Genomic DNA, 24,433 nt, shown 5'->3' with positions numbered 1-24,433 from the left:
ATGATGTTATTCAAGCCGTTACCATGGAAGAACTAAAGTCAGCCCTTTATAATTTAAGTTTGCAAAACTTTGATACCCTCCAAGACCAAAAAATAATCATAGTAATTTTCTTGCTACTGTCTAAAGTTTCTGGCAGACTTTAGTGTTTTAACCTAATACCTATGGCACATATAATACACACTAAATGCTATATATTTTAAGCAAATTTTTACATGTAAGATGTAATATGTTGACATATGATACCAGAGAAGAGAAACTGAAAATGCATGACTTAATAAAGAACCATTTCCCACTTAAGTACTTTCTTTTGTAACTTTTCCTCGTTTCCAACTTAGTTACAAAAAGTAAATAAATACTCCCATATTTTTCATTTCACTGATTTGATGCCAATAAGAATCAAAGGATGACGATTCAGTCATCAGTTAACAATTACACTATAGGATGAGGATAAGTTTTCAAATGTACCTAATGTGTACAGCTAAATGCCTCAAATACTATACATTTACTGATAAATAACAGCATTCCAAATTATGGACAATTACTTTATAATGATTAAAACTTGGAAACTATATCATACTAGGATACATTAATCAGCACAAGTAAGTTTTCATCAATTTACATAAAATTACTTAGTCTTAATAGAAGTTGTAAAATTTGGTAACAGAAAATTTCTTCAATACCTCTGAATACACAGAATCAAAAAAAATTAATCACATCCTTGCAGCAAATGTAAAAACCATGTGAACTTGAATTACCCTTGCAATAATACAACTGTTTGAATTCAGACTTTCTTATTTACAAGGTTTTAAAAACAAATATAAATGGAGTCCATGTTAAAGGTGCATTATCGTTAAAGTTTAAATTAAAAAGAAAGAGATGAAGTCATGATGAATAGTCTCTCATGAACCTCTCTAAGGTCCCAGCACTACCTAAAGTGGAATATAACCTTTAGCTCTGAATGGTAACTGGAGAGTTAATGTATACGTGAAGAAAGTGCGGGAGCTGTTTGCAGAGCAGAACAATCACGTCCCATACCTCTGTGTCTGCCGAGATGGCATCAATCAGGATGTCTGCAATGATCACAGGTAACCCATTCAAGAGAGAGATTACTATGCATGCCAAACGAAAAGCAGCGGAGATAGCTCTACCTCCTATAATTAGTCTTTGACAAAAAGGAACTGGAAATCTCCAGGGCCTTCTACGATGCCACAGATACAGCAGCTCCAGACGGCTCTTACACAGAGCAATTCATCTGTTTACCTGACGACCATGCGAGACACACAGGGCCGGAATGATTCCCAACAAGTTACCTTCTCCCCAGAGATGTTCCTCCGTAAGCCACCTAAAATGTTTTACCTTCTTTCGTCTAGTTTCCAGATGTGAAGCTGAAGAACTTTTTGGCAATAACGAATCTGTAGTAGAGTATACCAATCACTTGTTTAACTTTTATTAAAAAAACAAAACAAAACAAATAGAGCGCTACAAGGTATCATCTTTGACAGAGCTGCAGAAGCTCCTGCTTACTGGAATTGTAATGGATACCCTCCTCCCCATGAATATGCATGATGTCTCTATGCACAGGGACATCATTCATATTCATGATGTAACGCTCACACGCATTACTCACGTGTGCACACAGGCCCTTAGAAAACTCTGGCAACAAGACCCTTCCCATGGGAGCTGACAACCTGTCAATCATCTTACCCTTTCCTTACGAGCCTTATCGAACGCTCCTCAGAACTCCAAGACAGCAGCTCTGCTTTGGTGGCAGTGAAGGGCTAGGACCTGCCCACCCTCCTCCCTTTCCCCAAAGAGCCATTACACATGTACACATTTCACACAGCAACCGACACAAGTTACCCATCGCTTGAGATGCGTGATCTTCCAGAGCACAGGCCACTCGGTGGGGAAGGACTGCCCTCGTGGGGCAGCCACAGAAATAGGCTTCCTTTTGGGTTTAAAGGGTCAAAAGTTGGTACCACGGGGCAGGGAAGAAAGGAAGGGAGCAGAGGAACACCCCCATGCTGTGGACCTTATTCCTAAGGGCTTTCAGGAACTTGGAATGAGTAAATTTTCTTTTTAAGTACATAATTCTCTCTACTAAAAACAGCAGTAACTTCTTGCTCACTGGAAACAGCCACCTCCCATATGAAATCTTTGAAACATGATCTGGCGGCTGAAACTTTGTCAGAGCTCTCTTCCCAAATCAATGCAGTCAGTCTAACAGTAAATTTGGCCCAATGTTTAAATTTGTCCTCAGTTTTGGTTTCCCTTTCAAAAATATGTAAACAAATAAGGATCAGGAAATCTCTGCTTGTAAGAGAGGTCTGCGTTCAGGCAGGTACAGGGCAGGCCAGGAAGCAGGCACGGGGGCTCAGTCACTCTCAGACCCCTCCTTGTACTGGGCCCGGATGGCCTGGCCGTTCTGCAGGGGCATCTCTTCATAGTCGCTCCTGTTACAAGAAAGGCCTCTGATACCATTCGGTTTTCGACAGCACTGGGTTTATTCTCCTCTTCACACTGACCCGCCGTCCTAACAAGAGCCCGTTTCCTAGCCTTGCTCTCTCCACTTCTGTCACCAGCTGATTTCTCCCACCCCTCCGGCCCCACCCATCACCAGTGTGTCTGTTCTTCCAGAAAAGAACTGCTCTTCCTGTGGTCACCACTCACTCAGGTATCCAGCAGGAAGGGCCACTACCCACCTAAGCCTGAGTGACGTGACAACACAAAACCAGGGCATCACATGACTCTCCCAGGTGAAAGAGACCGATGATACCTCTGAAATCGTCTGAGAATGGTCACCAGCCTCTCCGGTAAACACGCGAAAGCAGGCTGAGCGCTCGCCCTGGGGCAGCCTTCGGCAGAGGTGGGGACTTACCCATATATCACGTCGTCGTCCGAGTCGTTGAGCATGGAGAAGGCGGGATTGTCCTTCAGCTGGGACTCTGAAAACCAACAAGCATTTGAACGTCACTAGCCCAGAGAGGCAGGATGCTGTTCTAGAAGAAGGGTGGGAGTCAGAAAGGGCTGGATTCCAATCCCCGCTTCCCCGTTCACCGCCTGCGTGAGCCGGACAGGTCGTTCTGTCCCCTGGGGGGCGCCGCGGGAAGACTGAGCGGGAGCCTGGGGGGAAGGGCCGCCCAGAGCAGCCAGCGGGCGAGCTCCCCACACCCCAGGGTCCCGCAGGTCCTCACTGGGAGCAGGGCCGGGAGACCTGGTCTGCCTGCCGCGCCCGCCCGCCCCGGGCCTGCGCACAGCTGCTGGTCCGCAGCCCCGTCAGCCGTCACCTCCGCCCGGACCCTCTGTGCACGTGCTGAGAGCCCATCCATGGGCAGCCAGGTGGCCCTGCCGTCCCGGCCCCAGGGAGTTCTCACTCTCCTCACCCCGGGGCAAGAGGGCTGTTTTGGTTTGGTTCTTTTGGGAGGTGAGGCGGGGTGTACGTCTGGCTTTCTTTTGAAGGTCACGGCACTCATTTCCAACAGACTTTATTTTGCGGGGCTGACGGACACGCTCGTGTCAGGACCCACGGACACACTCCGTTCCTGCATCTTGGGCTGTAAGGACACAGCACCTGCTGGGCTCCCCCTGCAGCTCAGGGCTCACTAACCGAGCCCGCCTGGTCTCTCTGCTAAAGAGGGAGCTGGGGAGGCGGGGCCGGAGCTGCTGCCCAAGCTCCCTGGTCAGCGACCCTGGCCGGCGGCTTACCGTACAGGGCATTCTTCGAGGGCGAATACACAAAGGCCAAAGTGTAGAGGTAAAAGTTCAGCAGGCCGTAGAAAGATAAGAATTCAGCTGGTGACACTGGTCAAGGGAAGCAGCAGAGCTGGGAACCGTCTATTTGGACACGTCAGCCGGCCCCTCCCCCAACCGTCAGTGACTGCTAAGCAGCAGGCAGGACCCCGGGGGGCCATACCCAGACCTCGGGCACCACGGGGCAGGCCCACGCCGGAGGTTACAGTGCCTTTCCAGGGGCACCTGGAAACCACAGGTGAGCCGCACCCTCTCCTCTCCATGGACGCCTCTGGAGGTGGCATGACCTGATGAGAGCAAGTCGCAGGCAAAGGGCAGGAAGGAGAGTCAAGAATAAAAGGAAGAACTGGATCCAGACTCTCAAACTAGTCCTTTTTAATCTTTTCTGAATTACACGCCCCTGTGAGAATCTGATAAAAGCATTGTGTGAAATTCAGTCACAAAAACGTGAGAAATCATGCACTGATTCTAAGGATGTAAGAGAAGAGGCCCCACGGAAGGAAGCCAAGACGTGAGGATGAACCCCAGGGTTTCCCCTGATGGATGCCGTCACTGAAGGCTGGAGTGGGAGGCACACACTTGACCGATTATGCACCCGAAAGAGGAGCCTACTGCCAAGGCAGCGGGGCCTCAGGGACTCGAAGGAGGTCCCGCTGCTCACAAGCCCTGCCCGGAGACACAGGTGTCAACTGCAGCTGGACACATCTGGGACTCGGTAAGGGATGCCATCTGGGGAGAGGGAGAGGTGGGCAGCCCTGGCCTGACCCGAGGCTTGGATGGTGAGTGGACCCGCTGCGGTCCCTGCCCCACAGAGAGGAGAGGGGGGCGTGGAGGGTGGGGGCAGGCGCTGGGGCCCCTGGGCCTCTCATTCACACGGACGGGGGTGAGGCCCCCAGGGCATGCCTCTTCCTGACTTTCACAGGCCTGCAACGCTACCCACCCCACCGGGGTGTGTGCCTGACGCCCGACATCTTCCCACGAAAGGATATAATTCTGGTAGTGAGTTGACAGTTCAGCTACAAAGTTGTCTTGTAATACTTGTGCTCCGAACCTTAAATAAAGGATGACGATGCTGAAAGAGAAGGGGGGTGGACAGTACATAAAAACATACCGAGATACAGCACTGGCTGCACATAACTTGCCACATTTACTGTCTAGTCCTGATTTTATCTGCGTGGAGACTCGTACACGTGCACACAGCCCCTCCACTGGGCTCCTGGTCTCAGATCTAGGGACGAGGTCAGCAGCGGCCGACACAGCCCTCGTTGCAGCCTCGAGTCCAGGTCCCCGGGCACGTGCTCCCCCTCTGCTCTTACCCAGTTTGTGCCGTCTGGACCATCTCCTCCAACAGACCACCAGCCCCCGGGGGACAGTCTGCCCGTCTTGTCCTCTTCCCCCCACCGGGCAGTGGTTCACATACCTGTCCGACACCTGCCCACCAACGCACGTGCCGACAGACGGTTCTGGTACTGGGGAGCCCACTTCCCCTCCCTGGGGTCCAGTCTCCACTCCAGCCAGACAGTTTAATAAAATGTGAACCAGGTCCCTTCACCTCCTGGCTTAAAACCTTGCGAAGGGTTCCCACCACTGAGAATGGAACCGAGACTCCTCACCATGGCCTGCGAGGCGACCTGACCTCCCGGTGGCCACCCTCCCTCGCGTCCTCACGCCCTGCGACACTGCTGTCCCTGAGCCCAGGCTTCAGGGTCCTACTTCAGGCCCCAGGCCCCCTGCTCAGAGAGCCGTCCCCCACGAGCCTCCGTACAGCAGCCGTGGCCCTCCTGCCATCGTCCATCCCTCTGCTTTCATTACGGCGTTTAGGCTGTCTTTAAATTTTGTATCACTGCCCTCCCTGCCGGACAGAGAGGAGCCTGTCTGCCCAGTTACCAGTGGAGGTACTTCCTGGGTATCTGCTGCACGAATGAATCCCCTTGAAACGCAGACGAAGGAAGATCCCCAAAGCATAACAACTTCTAGACAGACGTACAGAGGTCACCACAAGGAGACGGCAGCTCCCAGCCCGTGGACTGGGGCAGCCTGAGGGCGAGGCTGTGTGAGGGGAGGTGAGGGCTGCTGACGTGTAAAAGGAGGTGAGGGTGTGCACGTGAGGCTGCACCAAGGGCTGCAGAGAGACTGAGTGACAACACGGGAACCTCTGTTCTCAGGTGAATTTAGATGCTGAATAAAACCAGCTCGTTTTGAAGACCAGGCCAAGTTCACATGCTCTGGTGAGGGATGCACACAACTCCTCCAGGGCCAGGTGAATGAACCCAGATGCCTCCAGGATCCCCCATCCAACAAGGCCGGGACCGCAGCGCAGTGGTGGAAAGCCGGCCACTCGGAGCCCAGACTGGCTCCCACCAGGGAAAGGGCTTGAGAGCCACTTATTTGCCATCCAAACAACCGAGAAAGCAATGCAGGTAACTAGATGTGATTCCCCGTCGGGATTTTGATTTTAGGAGAAAGCGACACACCAGAAACAAGCAAGCAATCATCTGGAATTCATCAAAGAGCCGGCTTTCTGCGCTCCCTCGGGCCAGCCCGCGGACCCGGCAGAGTCCTCTGCACCTGCTCTGCTGCACGGCATCTCCTGCCCGCTTCCCTCGGGCAGCAGCGTGTGTGCTTCAACGATGCCCACTTATAGTCCTGTCCTTGGGGCAGCAAAAGGACCCCAGGGGCCAAGCACGTCACCCAGGATTCTAACTCTCTGACTTGTCTCTACTGCGTCTGCTGCCTTCCAGGGCACGTGTCAGAGCAAGGGGGGAACCCGAGCAGCGCTGGGCCGCGGGCTTCGCCAAGCTCTTCTCTCCCCTGGCGCGAACAACAGAACGTGCTCCCTCAGCCACCACACGCTCAGGGCCCTGCCGGGGGAGGAGGCCTCACACCAGTGGACACAGATGGCTAGAAGCACCCTAAAATTAACCCCATAAAACGGAAGAAAGACATTCATGACGGTAAAATAAAAACCCACATTTTGCTTCTTTTAAGAAATAAAGTCTTCTTACCTAATGACAAGCACTACAAAAGTCAATGCTGTCAAAAATTTCAACCTGAGATCTGAAAAAGAAGTAAATACGCCCATTAAATCACCAAATTGGAATAAATTCCACTGATCCCAGAGATCTTAAAAATAAAGCCAGACCTTCTGAACAAAACCCTTCTTCCCTCTGGACTTTAAACCTGTTAATACCTGAAGCCCAGGAGAAATGCTGTCTCACCTCCCCGGAGGCCAGGAGGGTCTCCCAGCGAGGCCGTGGCCACTATTATTTGCTTGTGACAGATTGGGGGAAAGGATCCTATGACATCAGGTGACTTGTTTCGATTCAAGGATGAGGAAAACCACCCCTGCCACTTTGTAAGGTGCGATTCCAGAAGGATCCAGGCAGCTCCAACAGCCACACTGGCACCTGGGGCCCCAGCTGGCTTCCACTCCACAGGCCTCCCTCCAGCGTTGGCCCGAAGCACTATCCAAATGGCCCAGAGCCACCCCTGCAGCCCTGGGCTCCCTGGGGCTGAAGGCGCTGCTCCAGCCCCTGGGTCTGCCCTCTGGGTCAGGCCGTCATTCCCCCCAGCCCATGCCAACGCAGGCAGCCCTGCACCAGGGGGGTCTGAGACCAGCGCTTACCTACATAAGGCATGTGACGCAGCTCGGAGCAGGCCCGCACGATCAGGAACAAAAGGTATAAGATGTACATGGCGGCCACCACCATGAAGAAAACCTTCATTCCCTGGAGCGAAACCAGACGGGCACTTGAATGACAACAGGGTCTCGGTGTTGCTTCTCCCTCCGATAGCATAAGCAGGAAAGCCAGAGCTTTCTAGGCGGGACCCGGAGCCCTGAAGGCCACAGCCTAGAGCAACACAAGAGCACGCTGCTGCCGCTCTGGCTGTCCTCAGCCCGGCTCAACCTCTCTGCGAGCGCAGGTGGCCAGTTCACCCCAGGAGGACACCCCGGCCCCTGCTCGTCAGACGCGCCAACGCCTGCATGACACACGGAAAGCTCTGAGCGTGGGGCCTGGAACGTAGCAGGTGCTCAATAAACGGCAGTGGCTCCTACTTGTCTCTCCCCGGGATGAGGGCCTGGCTCCCTGCCCTGCTTAGGAAGACAGTGCTATGTGTCCAAGAAAGCATCCAGGCCTGGATCTCAATTTTTCTGGACCTTGGTTTTCTTTTCTGTGAAATGAGGGGTTGAACTAGATCACCTAGAAGACATGGGTCTAAACCACACATGAACTTCCTATGGACCTTGCCACATACCCAGCTGGCAAGCTTGTATCAACAGCACAATTTAAGTTACAAAATTCAGCGACTTTCTAAGCCAGCAGTTAAAAAAAAATTCCTCTGGCTTCATTCACAATCCTTACCTGAAAATTTCCTGTGTCAACTCGATACTGGTACATTGGATCATGTAATTCATTAATTCTAGAAATATGATGTTATAAAAAAAATAGGTTAATAATTAGTTTACTTTTTATTTTACACTTTCTCTCACTTGGCTTTTTAAAAAACTTACTAACATAAACTACTTGCTGACCGACAGTAAAAGATTTTTAAAAAGTAATCCTCAATTTATGAGAAATCCCAAATTACCCATTGAAAATGCACACAACACTGCTAGACTTACTGTCCACAGTCAACAGTATTGTGAAGCACAGTGTTTATCATTAAGAAAATCCCTTTACTAGTTCTCTTTCCATTTTAAGAGCTGTTTTCCAGGCACCTTTTCAACGGCATATATGGGCACCAGGAAATAGATGAGCACACAAAGAAAGCAAGAGAAGTAAACATAAACTTCTATGAAGCGCATTTCAAAATGACACCGGGCTGCTGAGACGACAGGCGGGTGGGAAGAGGGAAGCGGAGACGTGTGCTGAGTCCTATCATTACTGTGCCAGGTGCCAATATCATACCCCTGAGATGGGACTAGTTTCTGCAGAAGATCCTACTTGGGTGAATCAGGTTGTTACTACGTTAGGCTTCTGCGGTGGTTCCATTTCACAGATGGACAAAAATACTAAGGATCAACGCTGGGAGCTGGTATAAGGATGGGGAGGTTTAAAGACACACGCCAAAGGAGAAACTTAAAACATCTGGGGACGCTGGCGAGCCAGGAGCCGACCTGAGCGTCATTCCTACAAATGAAGTCTCTGCCTCTCCGAAGGAGAAATCTGAAAAGACGTGGTCTTTTTCGTTTTCCACCTTAGACTGGAAGAATCGTGTCCGTCTCTACATGCCATTCAAGCAGAAATGAACCCTCAGTTTAAGTCACACTACCAAATCATGAAACACTGGGTGACAGATTCCTTTCTGGGTGAGTTCACAAAACACAGTCAACTTTGGGTCTGTCCACCTTGTTAAATGCTTTCCAAGACTGAAGTTTCACACAAAATAAAATTACTCACGTCTGCCATATTCCGAGGGTAACACAGGCCAACCACAATAGTCCAACAATGAAGCATTTGGGCAAATAGAAAGTCAAGCACTTCCTTTCTCCCTTAAAAAAAAAAAAAAGAAAGAAATAGAGAAGTTAGTAATTCTAGCAAACTATTACCCCCTCACAGACCACAACGGATCATAGATACTCCCATCATTTCCACACAGCACACACTCTTCTGTTGACTATGAGGCTGAAGACAGGTTCCCAAGGACAAGTTCACCCTAAGGTTATCACCAGAGTCTGGAACAGAAGGACTGAGTCCCCCACTCCCTCCGGAAGCGCTGACGGCTCACCTGCACCCGGATCCCATGGTACACGCACAGCCAGAAGAGCAGCAGGGCGCACAGGAACACAGACTGGAAGAGGTCGTCCAGCATCCCCGGGAACCAGCTGTTCACCAGGAAGGAGAGGGGGAAGAACGGGTCTGCAAGGCAAAAGGCAGACAGGCCTGGGAAGGCAGACTTGCCAGCACCCGGCAGGGCACCCGGCCCCGTGCGAGGGCAGAGCTCATGATCGCTTTCCCCCCGGCCAGAGCCATGGGGAAGCTAGCGAACTAATGGCTGTCTTGTTTTTCAAAACACCGAAAAGCCAAAGAACAGATTGCTCCAGGAACGAGTACTGAGTGCCGTCTGCTCGCGCCAGCCGCTCCTCCCCGCGGGCCTGGGAGTCCCGGCGCTGCAGCTCTGGAAGCAGATGCTTTCTGGAGCAGGGCACGAGAAGCAGACAGCACTGCTGCCTCCCTCAGCCAAGTCCCAAGACGGTGTCGCAGCCCTTCTGGGTTTTAACCTCCAGGCAGGGGGAAAGCTGCAGGCACCGCGCGTCCTGGAGCAATGTCCCTCGGGCCGCACGGCGCTACCACCTGTTCCTTCAGGGGCCCCCAGGCCACCCCCAGGACGCCTTTCAGCTTTCAACGTCAAAGGGGAAAGCGCCGAAGTGAAAATGGTACCTACCGTTGTAAAGCAGCAGCAGAGGCAGGAGAATGGACATCCACTTCTGCTCGATGCCCCAGTCTCTCATGGAAAACTTCCGGAGGGAGTGAGCAAACAGGCACTGTGAACCAGACCAGGCCCCCAGTCACCGTCTTTGTCCACCCCGCCGAGCATCCCCTTACGTCTGTCTTCCTAAATCAAAGGTCTCAGTGCCAGCCAAGACCTGATGAGCCAACCCCTTGCTGAACCGACCCTGAGACCACCAGTGACAACTGGGAGAAGATGGTGAATTGCTGCAAAGGAGCCTCGATAAGACGGTCATGGCTGTTCCCACAGGGGCAGGAGGTGACGAGGAATACAATGGCCATAACCCCCCTGGTCCCCCAGCCTCCTCCTGGGCAGGCTGCTTCTACCAGGCCGGCTCCCACTGAGCCGCAGGGAAGGACCTCCCCGGGCACAGGCCACAGGCTCCCAGAGGTGCGACTTTCACAGATGACGCCAGCTTCTAGGGAGGCGCCAGGGCTCCCAGAGGAAAAGCCAAGGAATGAGGCTTATACACAACCACGGTCAGCGATGTGCTTCTTTCAAACACCTCCCTGAAGGGGTAGTGGCCCATGGGAGAGGTTTCTTTAAACTCTAAAACATCACACAAGTTGTGATTTTTAAGCCTGGAGTCGTTTTGTTTTTTCTGCAGTCTAACATAAGCCAATAATTTCCTAAGCAATTTGGACTTCCTGAGCTGCTGGACCATTTCCCCCAGTCTGTCTGTCAGAATCAGGCCCATTTCTCTTGTTTGAGAGCATGGGGCCCTGGGTACCAGTTCTCTGGGCCCCAGAGTACGGCAGCAGAATCCCAGGCAACAGAAATCCTTCAAGGAACAGCAAGGATTTCTGACCAAATATAAACAGCGGTTTTCCACTTTCCTTTAGTGAGTTCACCGGGGGAGGCCCTGGCCATCCCAGCTCTCAGGGTACTCCGTGGCCGTGTCCTGCCTTCCAGCCACACCCAGATCACCACCGTCTGGCATTTCCCTCACATGCCCCCTGTGAGCCTGTCCTTCTGTGTATACAGTTAGTCTGCGAAGCAACAAGTTCCTGGGGTGGCAACTGGAGCGACCACCACTGCCAAGAACGGACGTCCTAAACGTCACTCCCTCCGCATCAGCACAGGGCAGGCAGCTGACGGGGGCAGGATACCACCCTCCAGGCACACTTCCTTTTCCTCCAATTTATAACTTCCCACCTTCACTGGCTGGGCCTCCGTGGGGACTGCCTGTACTCTGTGGGTTATCTCCCCCCAAAGACACGGTGCCCCAGTGGACAGAGACCTCGGATCCCAAACGAGCCGAAAGCCTGCACGTCCAAAGTCCCTCACCTGCACTCTCCTGAAAGAGCCCAAAGCCTGTAAGGTCTGGTCCACGTTTCCAAATGTAAAAGCCAAGAACGTGCTGTATCTGCACTCAGAGAAGGTCATTCAAACGAGGCAGAATCCCTCCACACAGGATAAATGGTACTTCTCACCGCACACCGATGAGAATTCACTTACAAGTCAGTGACCTGTAATTACTGTGACGCTACGCAGTGCTTACTTACTGAAGATACCGCAGCGTTCTTGCAGCACAGCACCCCAGTAGAAATACAGACTATTCAGTACCATCAGGTCGGCCCACTGGATGGAGTGTCTCAGAGTTCAGGTAGACCTCCCGCACTCTAATAACCATAATTTACGAACTAACTTTGCCCGTGTTTGGATTCTGACATAATCTGCTAGGTGAACGGTACTTACGGTGACAATGAAGGTAAGCACCACAAAGACGAATCGGAACCAAATTTCCAAGTGGGAAAATGCAGGGTCGTAAGTCTTCCACTAAAATGGAAAGCAGGAAAACAATTTGAAAAAAATTCGTCTAAAAGGAAGTACACCACATTATTTATTTATTTTTATATGGTGTGCCCATACAATGGAATACTATTTTTTTTTAAATGTCTTCTATTTATTTATTTATTTTTGGCTGTGCTGCGTCTTCACTGCTGCATGCGGGCTTTCTCTAGTTGCGGCGAGCGGGGGCTACTCTTTGTTGAGGTGCGTGGGCTTCTCATTGCAGTGGCTTCTCTTGTTGCGGAGCACGGGCTCTAGGCGCATGGGCTTCAGTAGCTGTGGCTCGCGGGCTCTAGAGCGCAGGCTCAGTAGTTGTGGTGCATGGGCTTAGTTGCTCCGTGGCATGTGGGTCTTCCTGGACCAGGGCTCGAACCCCTGTCCCCTGCATTGGCAGGCGGATTCTTAACCACTGCGCCACCAAGGAAGTCCCCACCACATTATTAATAAATAGTTATCTCTAAATGTGAGACTACAGGTAGTTTAAAATGTTCTCTTACACTTTCTTACATGTTCTAAAACTTTAACACTTAGTACATTTTATTTTTATATTAAAGAACACACACCTTGTACCAAGAGTTGAAAATAGCTTTAAATGGTGGCATACTAATGATGAATCTGGCAGATAAATTATTCTGTAATAACAGTCATAGCATTTGGCTTTTAAATCTCATGTCAAAGATCAATGCTGTCAATCTCTTTATTAGAAAAAGCCATGCTTTCCATGAAAAGAAACAGATTTTTAAACAACGCAAAAATGTAAGTATGATGTTCTAAAAAAGACTGAGTGAAACGTATAGATATGAATCTGAGACAAAAAAAAAATACTGTGGAATTACGGTTGTCAGTTCTTGTGCTGAGTAGTCTCACTCATACCAAGTGCATGGCTAACAGAGCGAGGATGAGGCCCCACGTGCTGACAGCAGGTGGAAGGCAGCCCTTCCCACCTCGGTTACCAGCCAGATTCATCACCAGACCCCAGGACACGGCGCTGCACTGGGCTAGGGAGTCCCATCATTTTAATGCACTGAATTAAAATCATCTGAGCGATTTAAAAATTGTAACAGATAGAGCAACAGATAGAGTTAAAGACACCGGATTCACCTTATTTGCCTCAAACATTAAATGTATACACACACACACACACACACAAAGACCCTGGACACGAGGCAATGAAGGGCCATAATCTCTAGCTGATGGGGGACAGGTGCACCCTCTGGTCACCCCAAGCCCTGGGGGAACCCGAGCAGAGCCCAGTGGTCTCGGAGTCGCACACACACCGCTGTGAGTGCAGGGACACAGCTCACTGGCTGTGACTCACAGGACAGAGCACTAACAGAGGTACAGAGCAAGCTCCGGCCATGTGCCAAAGGTCGCCCTCCCCACGTCTTCACCTGAATAACTGATCTGCGCATGACAGTGAGTAAAGCACCCAAGGCCAGGGGAAAATCCCTAAAAGGATCACTAGCACTCACCGAAGTAAGAAAAATGCACAATCAGAGGGATATTGTAGAGCGTACTCCAAGCGCTTTTATCTCAGTGGTGGGGAAAACTTAGCCTTCGACTCAATGCTGCTTTGGTCCCACCCAGCAAAGTTTAAAAGCAAGGCCTGAAAAGCACAAACTGTTTCCAAGTAACATTACCACATCCTAGAACAGAGCTCAAGGATATTTATCAGAACACAAAACTCTAGCAATCAATAACGTCTGACATGGAATCAAAAATACCAGACGTGTAAAGAAAGCAAGAAAATATGAAACATGATAAGAAAAAAACTAATCAATCAAAACTGACCCAGAAATCGCAGACGACAGCATTAGTAGATAAGGACATCAAGAAGCTAGAGGAGAGTTTGCATACGTGAAGCAGAGACCTGGAGGGTGATCAACAGCAGATTAGACATCACAGACGGTATAAACATGAAGACAGCGAAAGAATCCATTTAAAATGCAACAGAGAGAAAAATGAACAGGGCATCAGTAAGCGGTGGGACAACTTCAGGTGGCCTAGTGGATGTATATTTGGAGTCCTCAAATTTCTACTGGCGGGAAGAAGGCAGGAGGATAGAGAAAATATTTGTAGAAATATTGGCCAAATTTTTCCCAAATTTGTTGAAAATTATAAACTCACAAATCCAGGAAGCTCAATGTACCCTAAGTACAAGAGATACGAAGAGAAGTATACCAAGGAACCCCACGATCAAACTGCTTAAATAGGTAAAAGAGAAAAATCCTAAAAGTGGCGGGAGGGGGCTGGAGAGGAGGAGAACTGTTACAGAGGACAAAGACAGGATGATAGATTTCTTGTCAAAAAATGCAAACCAGAAGACCAATGTTTTCAAAGTACTGTAAATCAAAACCACAATGCAATACCACTAACATACCTATTAGAACAGCCAAAACTAAGACTGCCCCACCGAGTGTTGACGAGATGAGGATGTGAAGCAGCTGGGACCCTCACACACCGCTGATGGGAATGTGAGACAATACAGCCACCTTGAACCCAGTCTGTCAACGTCCCAAACAGTTAAACAGACCCCTGACACATGACTCAGCATCCCATTCCTAGGTATTTACCCAAGGGAAGTGAAAGCACATGTCCATATAAAGGTTTGTACACAGAAGTTCACAGCAGTTTTATTTATAACAGCCCCAAACTGGAAACAATCCAAATATCCATGAGCAGGTGAGTGGATAAACTAACTGTGCTGTATCCACACAGGGAGTGTCCCGCAGCAACACAAGGGAATGAACTCCTGATACACCCAACATCATTCATCAGGCTCAAAGTAATTATACTGAGTGCAAGAACCCAAACATACTGTATGATTCCATTTACATAAAATTCTAAAAACTACAAACGAATTTGTAATGCAAGCAGAACTATTAACAATTGATGCTAATGGGAAAGTGGAAATCATAGTAATTAAGATCATATGGGGCTTCCCTGGTGGCTCAGTGGTTGAGAGTCCGCCTGCCAACGCAGGGGACACGGGTTCGTGCCCCGGTCCGGGAAGATCCCGCATGCCGCGGAGCGGCTGGGCCCGTGAGCCGTGGCCGCTGAGCCTGCGCGTCCGGAGCCTGTGCTCCGCAACGGGAGAGGCCACAGCAGTGAGGGGCCTGCGTACCGCAAAAAAAAAAAAAAGATCATACGAATTGTAAAGTCAGAGATTCGGATTTACTTAATCTCATTAAACCTCAGATTTCTCCTCCATAAAATAGCTACTTTGAAGAATTATCGTAACAATCATAACATTTAAATAAGAGGATGAACATAAAAAGTTTAGTGCAGTGCCTGGCAAAGAGCAAATATTCAGTAAATAATAGCTGCTATTATAAATCCCAAACACTACAGCTATTATGATTATTGCTATACTGTTTACATTTTACAACAGTATCATTTACAAAACGATCACAGTAGTGATTATGAGCAAATGATGGGGGGAGTGTTGATGTGAACATAATATTCAAAAAGAAAAAAGTATAATACATATCTTAGTTATAGATTTTAAGGCATGATCAAGAAGAGAAAAAAGAAGTGTTACCATCAAGAAAAGACTCACAAAATATGTTTAAAGTAACAGTGAAGAAAGTACGTATGTTTTTACCCTCAAGGGACTGTAACTCTTAAGAAAGAAAATAACCATGGACTCCCCAGAAGGAGGGGGGATTCAGTCTTAGGATTCTGTCAGAGGAGCACAAAATAATCAACTCGCTCACTTCAAAAATTAGCACTAGAAAACAATGCTTTACTCAATAAATAAACAGCTAAACCTAAAACATGCATTTTACAGGGTTGGCCAAAGAGTCTGTTCGGGTTTTTCCGTAACATCCTACGGAAAAACCCGAACGAACTTTTGGGCCAGCCCAATAGTTCTAAAATGTGAGTTCACAGGGGGAAAGGAGGAGAAAGATGAGGAGTTGGGGTGAAGAAGGAAGACAACGTTAAACCCCGGCTTCCCCAGTTGGATCCTGGGCTGGGATCTGCCGCACGGTGGGTGCTCAATACACTGTGATGCTGGGGCCAGTCTCACTTGCTCCTGTGGCCCTTCCCCTGCCCTTTCTGCTGTAGGGAAACCACTGCCACACAGGAGCTCCCTCCAGGAGGCTGCCCTTGCCGGCAGCTGCTAAGCAGAAGCACCTGTGCCCCGCCGAGGCCAGAGCGGCCTCACAGCTCCATCTGCCGTTCACTGGTGCCAAGGGTTTGAAAAGTCCTTCTTTTCCCTAAAGTGAGCCCGAGAAGAAGGCGTGAAGCTCAGAGGACGGGGCCCCAGCCCCTCCGCTACAGATAGCATAGACGGCGGCCCTCCAGTAGCTGTGGGTCCAGTGATGCTGGGGCCAGGAGGGCAACGGTCCACAGGGATCCTGTCAAGCAGTGGTCAGTGCCTGCGCCCTAACAGGAGAGCGGTCACTGAATGGACCCAAGCCTATGGGTTTAAATATAAGTCTTTTAGTCAATATATTATGCATTTCCGTTGCACCAATTTACACTTTCACTAGCAGGGTATGAGAATTCTGGCAGTTCCACATCCTTGCCAACTTTGACATTTTTTTGCCTTTTTCACTTTAGCCATTCTGGTGGGTGTGTAATAGTGTCACTAAGATACTCTAAAGATGTACTCATTATACTTCGTTTGCTTCCAAAAAGGAAGGAAGGTAGTTTATAATAAAAATCCCGACTAGACAGAAACCATTTTGAAGGATTTTTCAAAGGTAAAACAGTAAAGAAAGAGGGTAATTATATCAGCAACCCATGCCAGGATGCTAGTAATTACTACAATTCAGCATAAAACATCTTTCAGAGATCTGTAGCAGCTAATACCAAAAGAATGTGAGGAGCTATACAGCTTTCATTCTCTAATAAAAGGAGTTAAAACAAATGGTCAAAGGAATTCTGTTTGAAGGTTTAGATGACAGCTCACAGCATAATGGATATTGCCTTCAACAGCAATTTTATAAGATATAGAAACACTTTGCATAAGATTCTCTAGTGGCTTAATGCATCTCTAGACAAGCTGTAGGCATTATGTGAACTCGGGACTCTCTCAGGTAGCTCTGAACTTCTCGGAGTGAACGGCTGGACTGTATCTTAGACTTCCTCTTCAAATACCAGTTGCTTTTTTTAAAAACAAATAATCTTCCCTCCTGATTATAAATATAATTAATAAAAGCTCATTATTAAAAATAGAGGGGAGGGCTTCCCTGGTGGCGCAGTGGTTGAGAGTCCGCCTGCCGATGCAGGGGACACGGGTTCGTGCCCCGGTCCGGGAAGATCCCACATGCCGCGGTGCGCCTGGGCCCGTGAGCCATGGCCGCTGAGCCTGCGCGTCCGGAGCCTGTGCTCCGCAACGGGAGAGGCCGCAGCGGTGAGAGGCCCGCGTACCGCAAAAAAAAAAAAATAATAATAATAGAGGGGAAAAAAAGAAAATAAACATTAACCCCACCACCCAGAGATGGTCTTCAGTTTTCTAAAATACAAAATTTTAATTAACACTTTTAATTCATGTACTTTTCTTTTTTTAAAAAAAAATCAGTATGTGGTTTGTGCTATCTATCCTACTTTGTGACCAGTTTATTATTTTAACAGGTACAGAAGAACTAATTTATTTATTTACCAGAACATTCCTGCTGAAATGCAGATTTCTCCCAACTTCCTGCTATGAGGAACATGTTTGAACATAAATCTGTGTGGACATTTTTAATTGTTTCTTTAGAATAAACTCCTAGAAGCAGAACTACTAGGTCGAAACGAACACTCACATATAGGCTTTGATACATTGCCAAACTGGCCCCCAAAGTTCAACCAATTTACACCCCGTCAACCCGTATGACAGCTTGTGTCCTTACATTTCACCAACGCTAGATGTGATTCTTCTTGTTGGTGTTTGGACTATTTGCCAGTTTGATAGGCTTTAGAAAAAAGACATTCCTTCTTGTGTTCTCTAATGTTTTGGTTTGCATTTCAAAGGTTTGTCGGTGTGAATTTCTTATTTGGTGAAGTGCTACGCTGTTATTCTTCAATTACAAACCTAACTGTTGCCAGGCCCTCTGCTGTTACCGGGAATACAGAAATGTACCAAAAATGGAGAAAATTCTCAGGTGACGTCCCTCACAAGCCCCGAGGGTCCTACGTCTCAGCTTTGTGGATGCTGAGGAGAGCTATCAAAACAAAGCTCTGACTGTTGGCATCGTTCAAGGAGAGCTGCTCTGACAGCAACTTCCTTACTGAGCCCTAAGATGAGATCACATGGCCTGCCTTCGACCAGCAAGGGCAGCATGACATGAACCAGGTTTATCTGAAACATGTATCGAATTATTTAGGAATAAGTTTAAGAGGAAATGTAAACAGATGCAAAAGATGGAAGGAGAGAACCACAATCAAAAACAAACAAAACAGTGGCCCAAGCCCACATAATAGGGCTGGGGCGAGGTAAGGCCCGTGGGGAAAACTGCTGAGCACTTTGATAAAGGGCTTGTAGGGGATGACGTTCCTATAAAGACGACAGAAAGGAAAGATCCCTCGCGGGGAAAACGTGGTGCTCTTTTCTTTCCGCATTCTCCAATCAGAAGGATGCGAAACAGCAAAGTCTAAAGCACAGATGTTATCACAAGAGGAGTCCAAAGAGCGCCTGAGCTCACGGCATCCGTCTGAGGCCCCATCTGGGTTCAACCTCTGCATCGTGAACCTGAGGACACGGGCAGAATGCTAATCAGATCGTCTGAAGACAAACTTTGAGGAAATCATTTGCACAACAAGGAACAGAATCCAGATTCAAACTCAAAGATCCGGAGAGTCTGGGGAGGAGCTAAAAGCACTGAGAAGAAACTCAGGAGCAGAGGGTCACGTCTGAGTAGCGTGTGAACTGTGAGAAACCCACCACGGGAGCCAGGAATGAAGGAGACTAGGCTGAACAGCAGAATAAGTCCGCGGGGTCCGACAGGTGATGCAGCTTCTAGAGGAGCTGGCATCTGGGGGCCCACCTGCTCCCTCCCCAGGGGGGCACGCCTCTCGGCCAGGCTGACTCGGGGCCATGGGGAGGAAACCTGGAGTCTTAGGGGCCCAGAAGCCACCCCCCCGGGGCTTTGTGAAGGAAAAGGAAAGACCTCAGAGACAGCCATCTTCGAACACCTGCGGAGCGATCCGGCAGATAAAGAATAAACAAACTCGCTTTGGGTAGTCTAGCACGTGAAGAAAAGTAGCAAGACTGTAGCAACGGCTACCATTTGTCAAGCACACACAACGAGCAGGCGCTGGGCATGACCCCAAGCCCAGCTGACCTCCAGAGGCCTCCCAGGAAACACAGAAAATCGCAGAGGTGGGAGTGCCCGTAAGGGTGCAGGAGGGCTCCCACACACCACAACCTCTCAGCAAAGGGGACCCCTTTGTCCAAATAAAAACCTGTGTATAAACGTTCATAGCAGCGTTATTCACAACAGCCCCAAAATGGAAACAACCCAAATGCCCATCCACCGATGAATGGATACACAAAAGGCAGCACACGCGTACAATGAAATATTATTCGGCAAAAGAGGAATGAAGTGCCGTTACCAGCAAAGCACAGAGGAACCGTGAAAACACCGCTTAGTGAAAGAAGTCATTCACAAAAGAGCACAAAGTATATGATTCCATTCATATGAAATGTCCACTACAGGCAAATCCATACAGAGAGAAGGCAGATTAGTGACTGCCAGGGGCTGGGGGAGGGAGAAATGAGAGGCGACTACTAATAGACTTCTTTTATGGCGTGTGAATTACATCTCAAAAAAGCATAATTTAAAAAAGGAACCCACTAGCACCTCCCTTTAATAGTCACAGCTGTACGAGGTGGGTGGCTATTTTATGATAAGGAAACAGAGGCGCAACAGTGTCAAACTGTAAATGGTGGTGCTGGGATCTGAACCCAGTTCTTCTGGCTGATCTAACACCCGTGTCCCTAGTCACCCTGATGATTATTCTGACTCCCAACAAGCGGCAGGAACAAGGAGACTGATTTCAGCCGGACACGAGACAAGAAAGTCTAACCATCAGAGCTGCATGACTGGGGGCAGACAGGCATGTGAGAGCAGGGACCCTTCACCAAGAGGTCTGGCAGGGTCTGAAGACCACTCACAGGCCTGGAGAAGGGGGTCCTGCCTTCCTTGGAGGGTACACCTGGCAACTTCTCCATTACCTCCCAGCTGGAAGGCTACTCTCGCTCCTAAACCTCAGAACACCATGGTTTTCCAATTCCATGCTGTTTCTTGAAGCAGCTGTGGTCCCATACACGTAAGAAACTGTGGTTTCTCTACAGTTTTTAGAACTGTACATGTCTTCCACTGTCCAAAATAACATGATTTCGATGCTGTGATTTATCTCAGTCATTCCACAAAGAATGGAAGCTAAACAAATGAGCCACGGAAACGCCGCGGTCAGCTGGTATACTTACGGTGAAGTTCATTTCCTTGATGCGTTCCTTCAGGTGTTTGAATCCCACAGTCACTGTATATTGAGTGTAATTCAAGTAGCTGAGGTGAGCCACAATAATCTCTGCACATTTCTGCAAATGCACAAGGAAGATCTGTGTCCTTAAAGCCAGCAAGACTCACTCTTGAACCAACTGACCCACGAAGTAACACATTCCAACAACAGATGATCCAAGAGATCATCTCCAGGGAACTTGCCAGAAGCTCAGAAAACTTCAGATGCCAGCCAAAACCAGCTCTTAGAAAGCAAGACCCAAATGGACATAGTTAGAAACAAATAATACATGGTCTACAATCGTTAGAACCTTTCTACTTCACGGACCAGTCAAATGCACTCACCCCTGCACATGTGAGGGTCCTCGTCCGATTGTGAACTTTATTATGAATGAACATGGTGGTCCCGTCCTGAGCTACACCATCGACCTTAACAGTCATGGTGAAGTTTGTCTGAATAGCTGTTTCTACAAAAGAAAGAAATCCAGTGTTAAGAGACCACGAGAGGCCGTCACACCTGCAGAAGTGCCTGCCTGGCTGTGTGTCGGCCGGGAAGGTTCTGTGATGCATCAGCCTCCCTACATCTGCCAAACTCACACTTGCCAGCCAAGTCCAGCCCTTCCATGAACTTGCTTCTCACCCACCCCCAAGTTTCATTTCACAAAAGGACAAATATTTCATGGCTAATAAAGTTTTATTTTTTAATTTCCCATATAAAATTTAATTGAACTTCATACCAAAATAAAAACAGGTTTCTTATTTTTTCTGATTATATAATTCATTGTTTTTCTGATTATATGCTCATTGCTTAAAAATATCAAAGACCAAAAATATAAAGATGGTATTAAACATGTATAATCCCACAACCAGAGAAACTATAATTTCATGTTTGTGTCCATCCTTCCAGACTGTTTTCTAGACACACAAATATATACTGATATCAAATTTATTTATGCTTTTTAAAATGTTATAAAAAGAGGTTAATTTTTTTGTTATATGCATTTTTTTTCACTTAATTTACTGCAGTCATTGGGTTATCTTTTCAAATTCTTTCAACCAAAGTGCTTCCTCTAAATCACAGTATATAGAAAACGACGTGGAGCATCTGCTCGGTTCTCAGGGAGGGTGCGTGACAGGGTCGCCCTAGGTGGACAGAGCGAGGTCATTATAACTGTGAGCGCTTTGGGCAGGGGTTCTCAGCCTCAGCACCAGGGCTATTTTGAGGTCAGATAATCCTTTACTGTTTGGAATTTGTCCTGTCATTGTAGTGTGTTTAGCAGCATCCCTGGCCTCCACCCACTGGACACTGATAGCACTCCCTGCTCCCCAGTTGTGACAGCCACGTCACAAGGTCTCCAGACACTGCCAAGTGTCCCTGCGGGACAGAACCATTGCCTTAGGACACCAGGACTTAATTCTCTCCCAGAAGCCCACTGGAAAAGGCTGCTGCTGCAGCACCCACCCTGTGCAGCCACGGAGCTAGGCTTCACGGGTATCCCGAAGGATGACCGGTATCCCGAAGGATGTCCAGTATCCCTGAGGGCCGACGGGAGCTCCCTGAGCCATGACGGGTACTCCTCGAGCGCTGCAACATGACTTCCGTTGAAGGACATTTAAGGGGCTCCCAACTTGCTGGTATTAAAAGAATCATCACCACGTTATAACCCATCTTTGAGCACTTGTTGAAAGATTTTAAAGCTCTTTAAACCTTTCAGATATGGTGCTCTGTACAGATAAAGGTCATTCTAAAATGTCAGGCTTCATACCTTTTGAATGCTCCAGCTCGACAACACATGTCAGCCACAGTTGCTGATTATACGTAGACAGCGGGTTTGAAAGTATCTGAACTGGCTTTAGCTGAGGCGAAAAGAAAAAGAAGTTAAAAAATCCATGTGATCTCTTCAGTTGAGTCTACCCAATGTCTCACCTTAACATACAAAATCTACATTTACACAAAAGGTTGGAGTGTTAGCTCTGAAACAGAAACATGTAGTTTTCCTTTAGTCAATATAAGTAAAATTCTGCCTTTCAAAAAAATAAAGGACTAACTTTCTGCTGCAATTCACTTGTCTCTCATGAAAACTTCTAAAGCAGTTAGCCTTGGGACAATATACCTACTTAAATACCAAGAAAAGGCCATCTTGGAGAACAAAATTAAAGTGCATGTGATGATACATATAATAAGATAATAAAGGACACCAACAAATATTTTCATATTCACAAGAATCTTTTTTTTTTAGTAACAATATGCCAGACATGTCACTGACATCTGTCATTTTCAGCTTTAACGGCCCTAGAGAGAAAATTAGAGGGGGACCACATTGCCAGTGATGTTTCTGCAGTGTCTGCTGAAAAACACAATACCGGTGCCTAACAGCAAGGGACACAGAAGAAGCTGCCTGAGGAGCCCGATCCTAGCTCCAATGACAAGCATCATTTGAACGTAAATGGGTAGTTTTTGTGTTTTAATGCTTCTGGCAGATCTCAGTGAAACTCCCTGTGCCCGGAGACTTGCCCCAAAGCCACCAAGACAATGCAACCAACTGGAGGATGATCTATAACCTGTCAGGAGTGAGGACCACCTTTTGGAAGTGAGTCAGTTCTGGGGGACGGCTGCTATTTTCAGTGTCAAAAAAGGACTTACCTCCTGAGACGGAAACGGAAATTTGAAAAGACCAAACTATGGTCAGGAAACCCTATGGCAGCACCTCTTCAAACAGATCCTCCATCTGAGAGTTAAGGAAAATAAAGAAATGCCAAAAAAAAAAAGGGGGGGGATGATAGGCCAAACAAGGGCCCAAAACGTAAGTTTTCGGACATTTTTCTCCTTTTGCTTTTTTGAGAATTGGCGGTGGAAACTTAGCAGGGAGCTGGGAGAACGAAGACGGGGGTTGGGTGGGGTGGGGTATTGGGTCAAATAATCAGATTTAAGCCGCACACCTTACAAGGCAGTGAGAATGTGGGACGACTGCTTTCAGTTTATAGATGAAGATACTTCGATATCAGAAAAAGAAAAGGCTTAGTTGTTTGGGCTCTCACAAACGTTAGCATTTATTAAAGAAAACCAAAGTTTTCCAATTGGAAGGACCTCTGTTTTTCTCTAAAGATGGTGAAGAATCAAGGCACATTTTATTTTTTAAAAAAGAAAAGAAACAGGATTTTTCATTTAAACTGAGTTCATGCAAGAATTACCGATCATTAGAAAAAAAACTGTTACCGTTAGAAACCTGACAAAAAGACCACTTCTTAACTTAGGCAAATATAATAAAAAAAAGAGGCAGAAACCTAAGTGAGCATCGTTAGAATTTATACTCTAGTAAGTCTTGCGCACAGGAGGAATCAGGAGGACTTAACCAGCCTTTGGAAATGAACTGCTCCTCCCTAAGAGGTAACATCACCATCCTTTCTCAGCACTGAGGGAACTATTACAGCAGAAAAGGTAATTTTAGCAAACAAGAACCCAGAGGCCAGCAGCTGGCGGTAGAGTGAGAAATGTGTGCTGCCCAAGAAGCAAGCTGCTGGGCAAGGGGGACAGGTTTGACCTTAACGACCCTTTAAGCAGGACCATTTCTTAGTGACCCTTAGACCCAGTCTTACCTCTTTGCTATTATTTAGTGAAAAATTAGCTGCAGAAGTCTGGATCACTTTGGGTCCTAAAGGGTAACAGGGAAAGAAAAAAGCAGGTTATAACTATATTGATAATTAATGCTGATTTTTTTCAAATGCCAAGAAAGACTCATATATTATACAGAGGCAGTCTTTTCCCTGGTCTATCTTTAAAGGTAGGTATATATATATATATATATATACACACGCACATACATAAACACACATACATATACGTGTAAAACATACAAACACAAGCACACAGTACCCGCTCTGCTGCATGTGCTGACCGCCCAACACAGGTGAACACAACATGACCCCATGCAACGCACACGATGTCCATGGGGCTCTATGTGTGCAGACCCCCTCCCTTGCTCTCT

The 24,433-nt window shown here is 47.8% G+C and overlaps 1 protein-coding gene across 1 annotated transcript; it reads right to left on the bottom strand.

The window, feature by feature from the left end:
- Positions 1-1,433: 1,433 nt before the first annotated feature.
- TMEM181 (transmembrane protein 181) lies at positions 1,434-24,081 on the bottom strand. Its single transcript, XM_082668603.1, has 15 exons — positions 24,045-24,081; positions 22,214-22,304; positions 20,793-20,914; positions 20,417-20,527; positions 11,902-11,982; positions 10,138-10,237; positions 9,481-9,611; positions 9,153-9,244; positions 8,115-8,172; positions 7,376-7,478; positions 6,756-6,807; positions 4,740-4,822; positions 3,706-3,795; positions 2,879-2,945; positions 1,434-2,453 (listed from the first exon to the last, which is right to left on the bottom strand). The coding sequence occupies exons 3-15, from the start codon at positions 20,886-20,888 to the stop codon at positions 2,375-2,377; spliced, it is 1,143 nt and encodes a 380-aa protein (XP_082524729.1). The 5' UTR covers positions 20,889-20,914; positions 22,214-22,304; positions 24,045-24,081; the 3' UTR covers positions 1,434-2,374.
- Between the last annotated feature and the right edge of the window lie 352 nt (positions 24,082-24,433).

This window comes from Grampus griseus (assembly GCF_964374135.1).
Source record: "Grampus griseus genome assembly, chromosome: 13".
NCBI classification, from domain to species: domain Eukaryota; kingdom Metazoa; phylum Chordata; class Mammalia; order Artiodactyla; family Delphinidae; genus Grampus; species Grampus griseus.
This window is presented reverse-complemented; position numbering and strand designations above follow the sequence as displayed.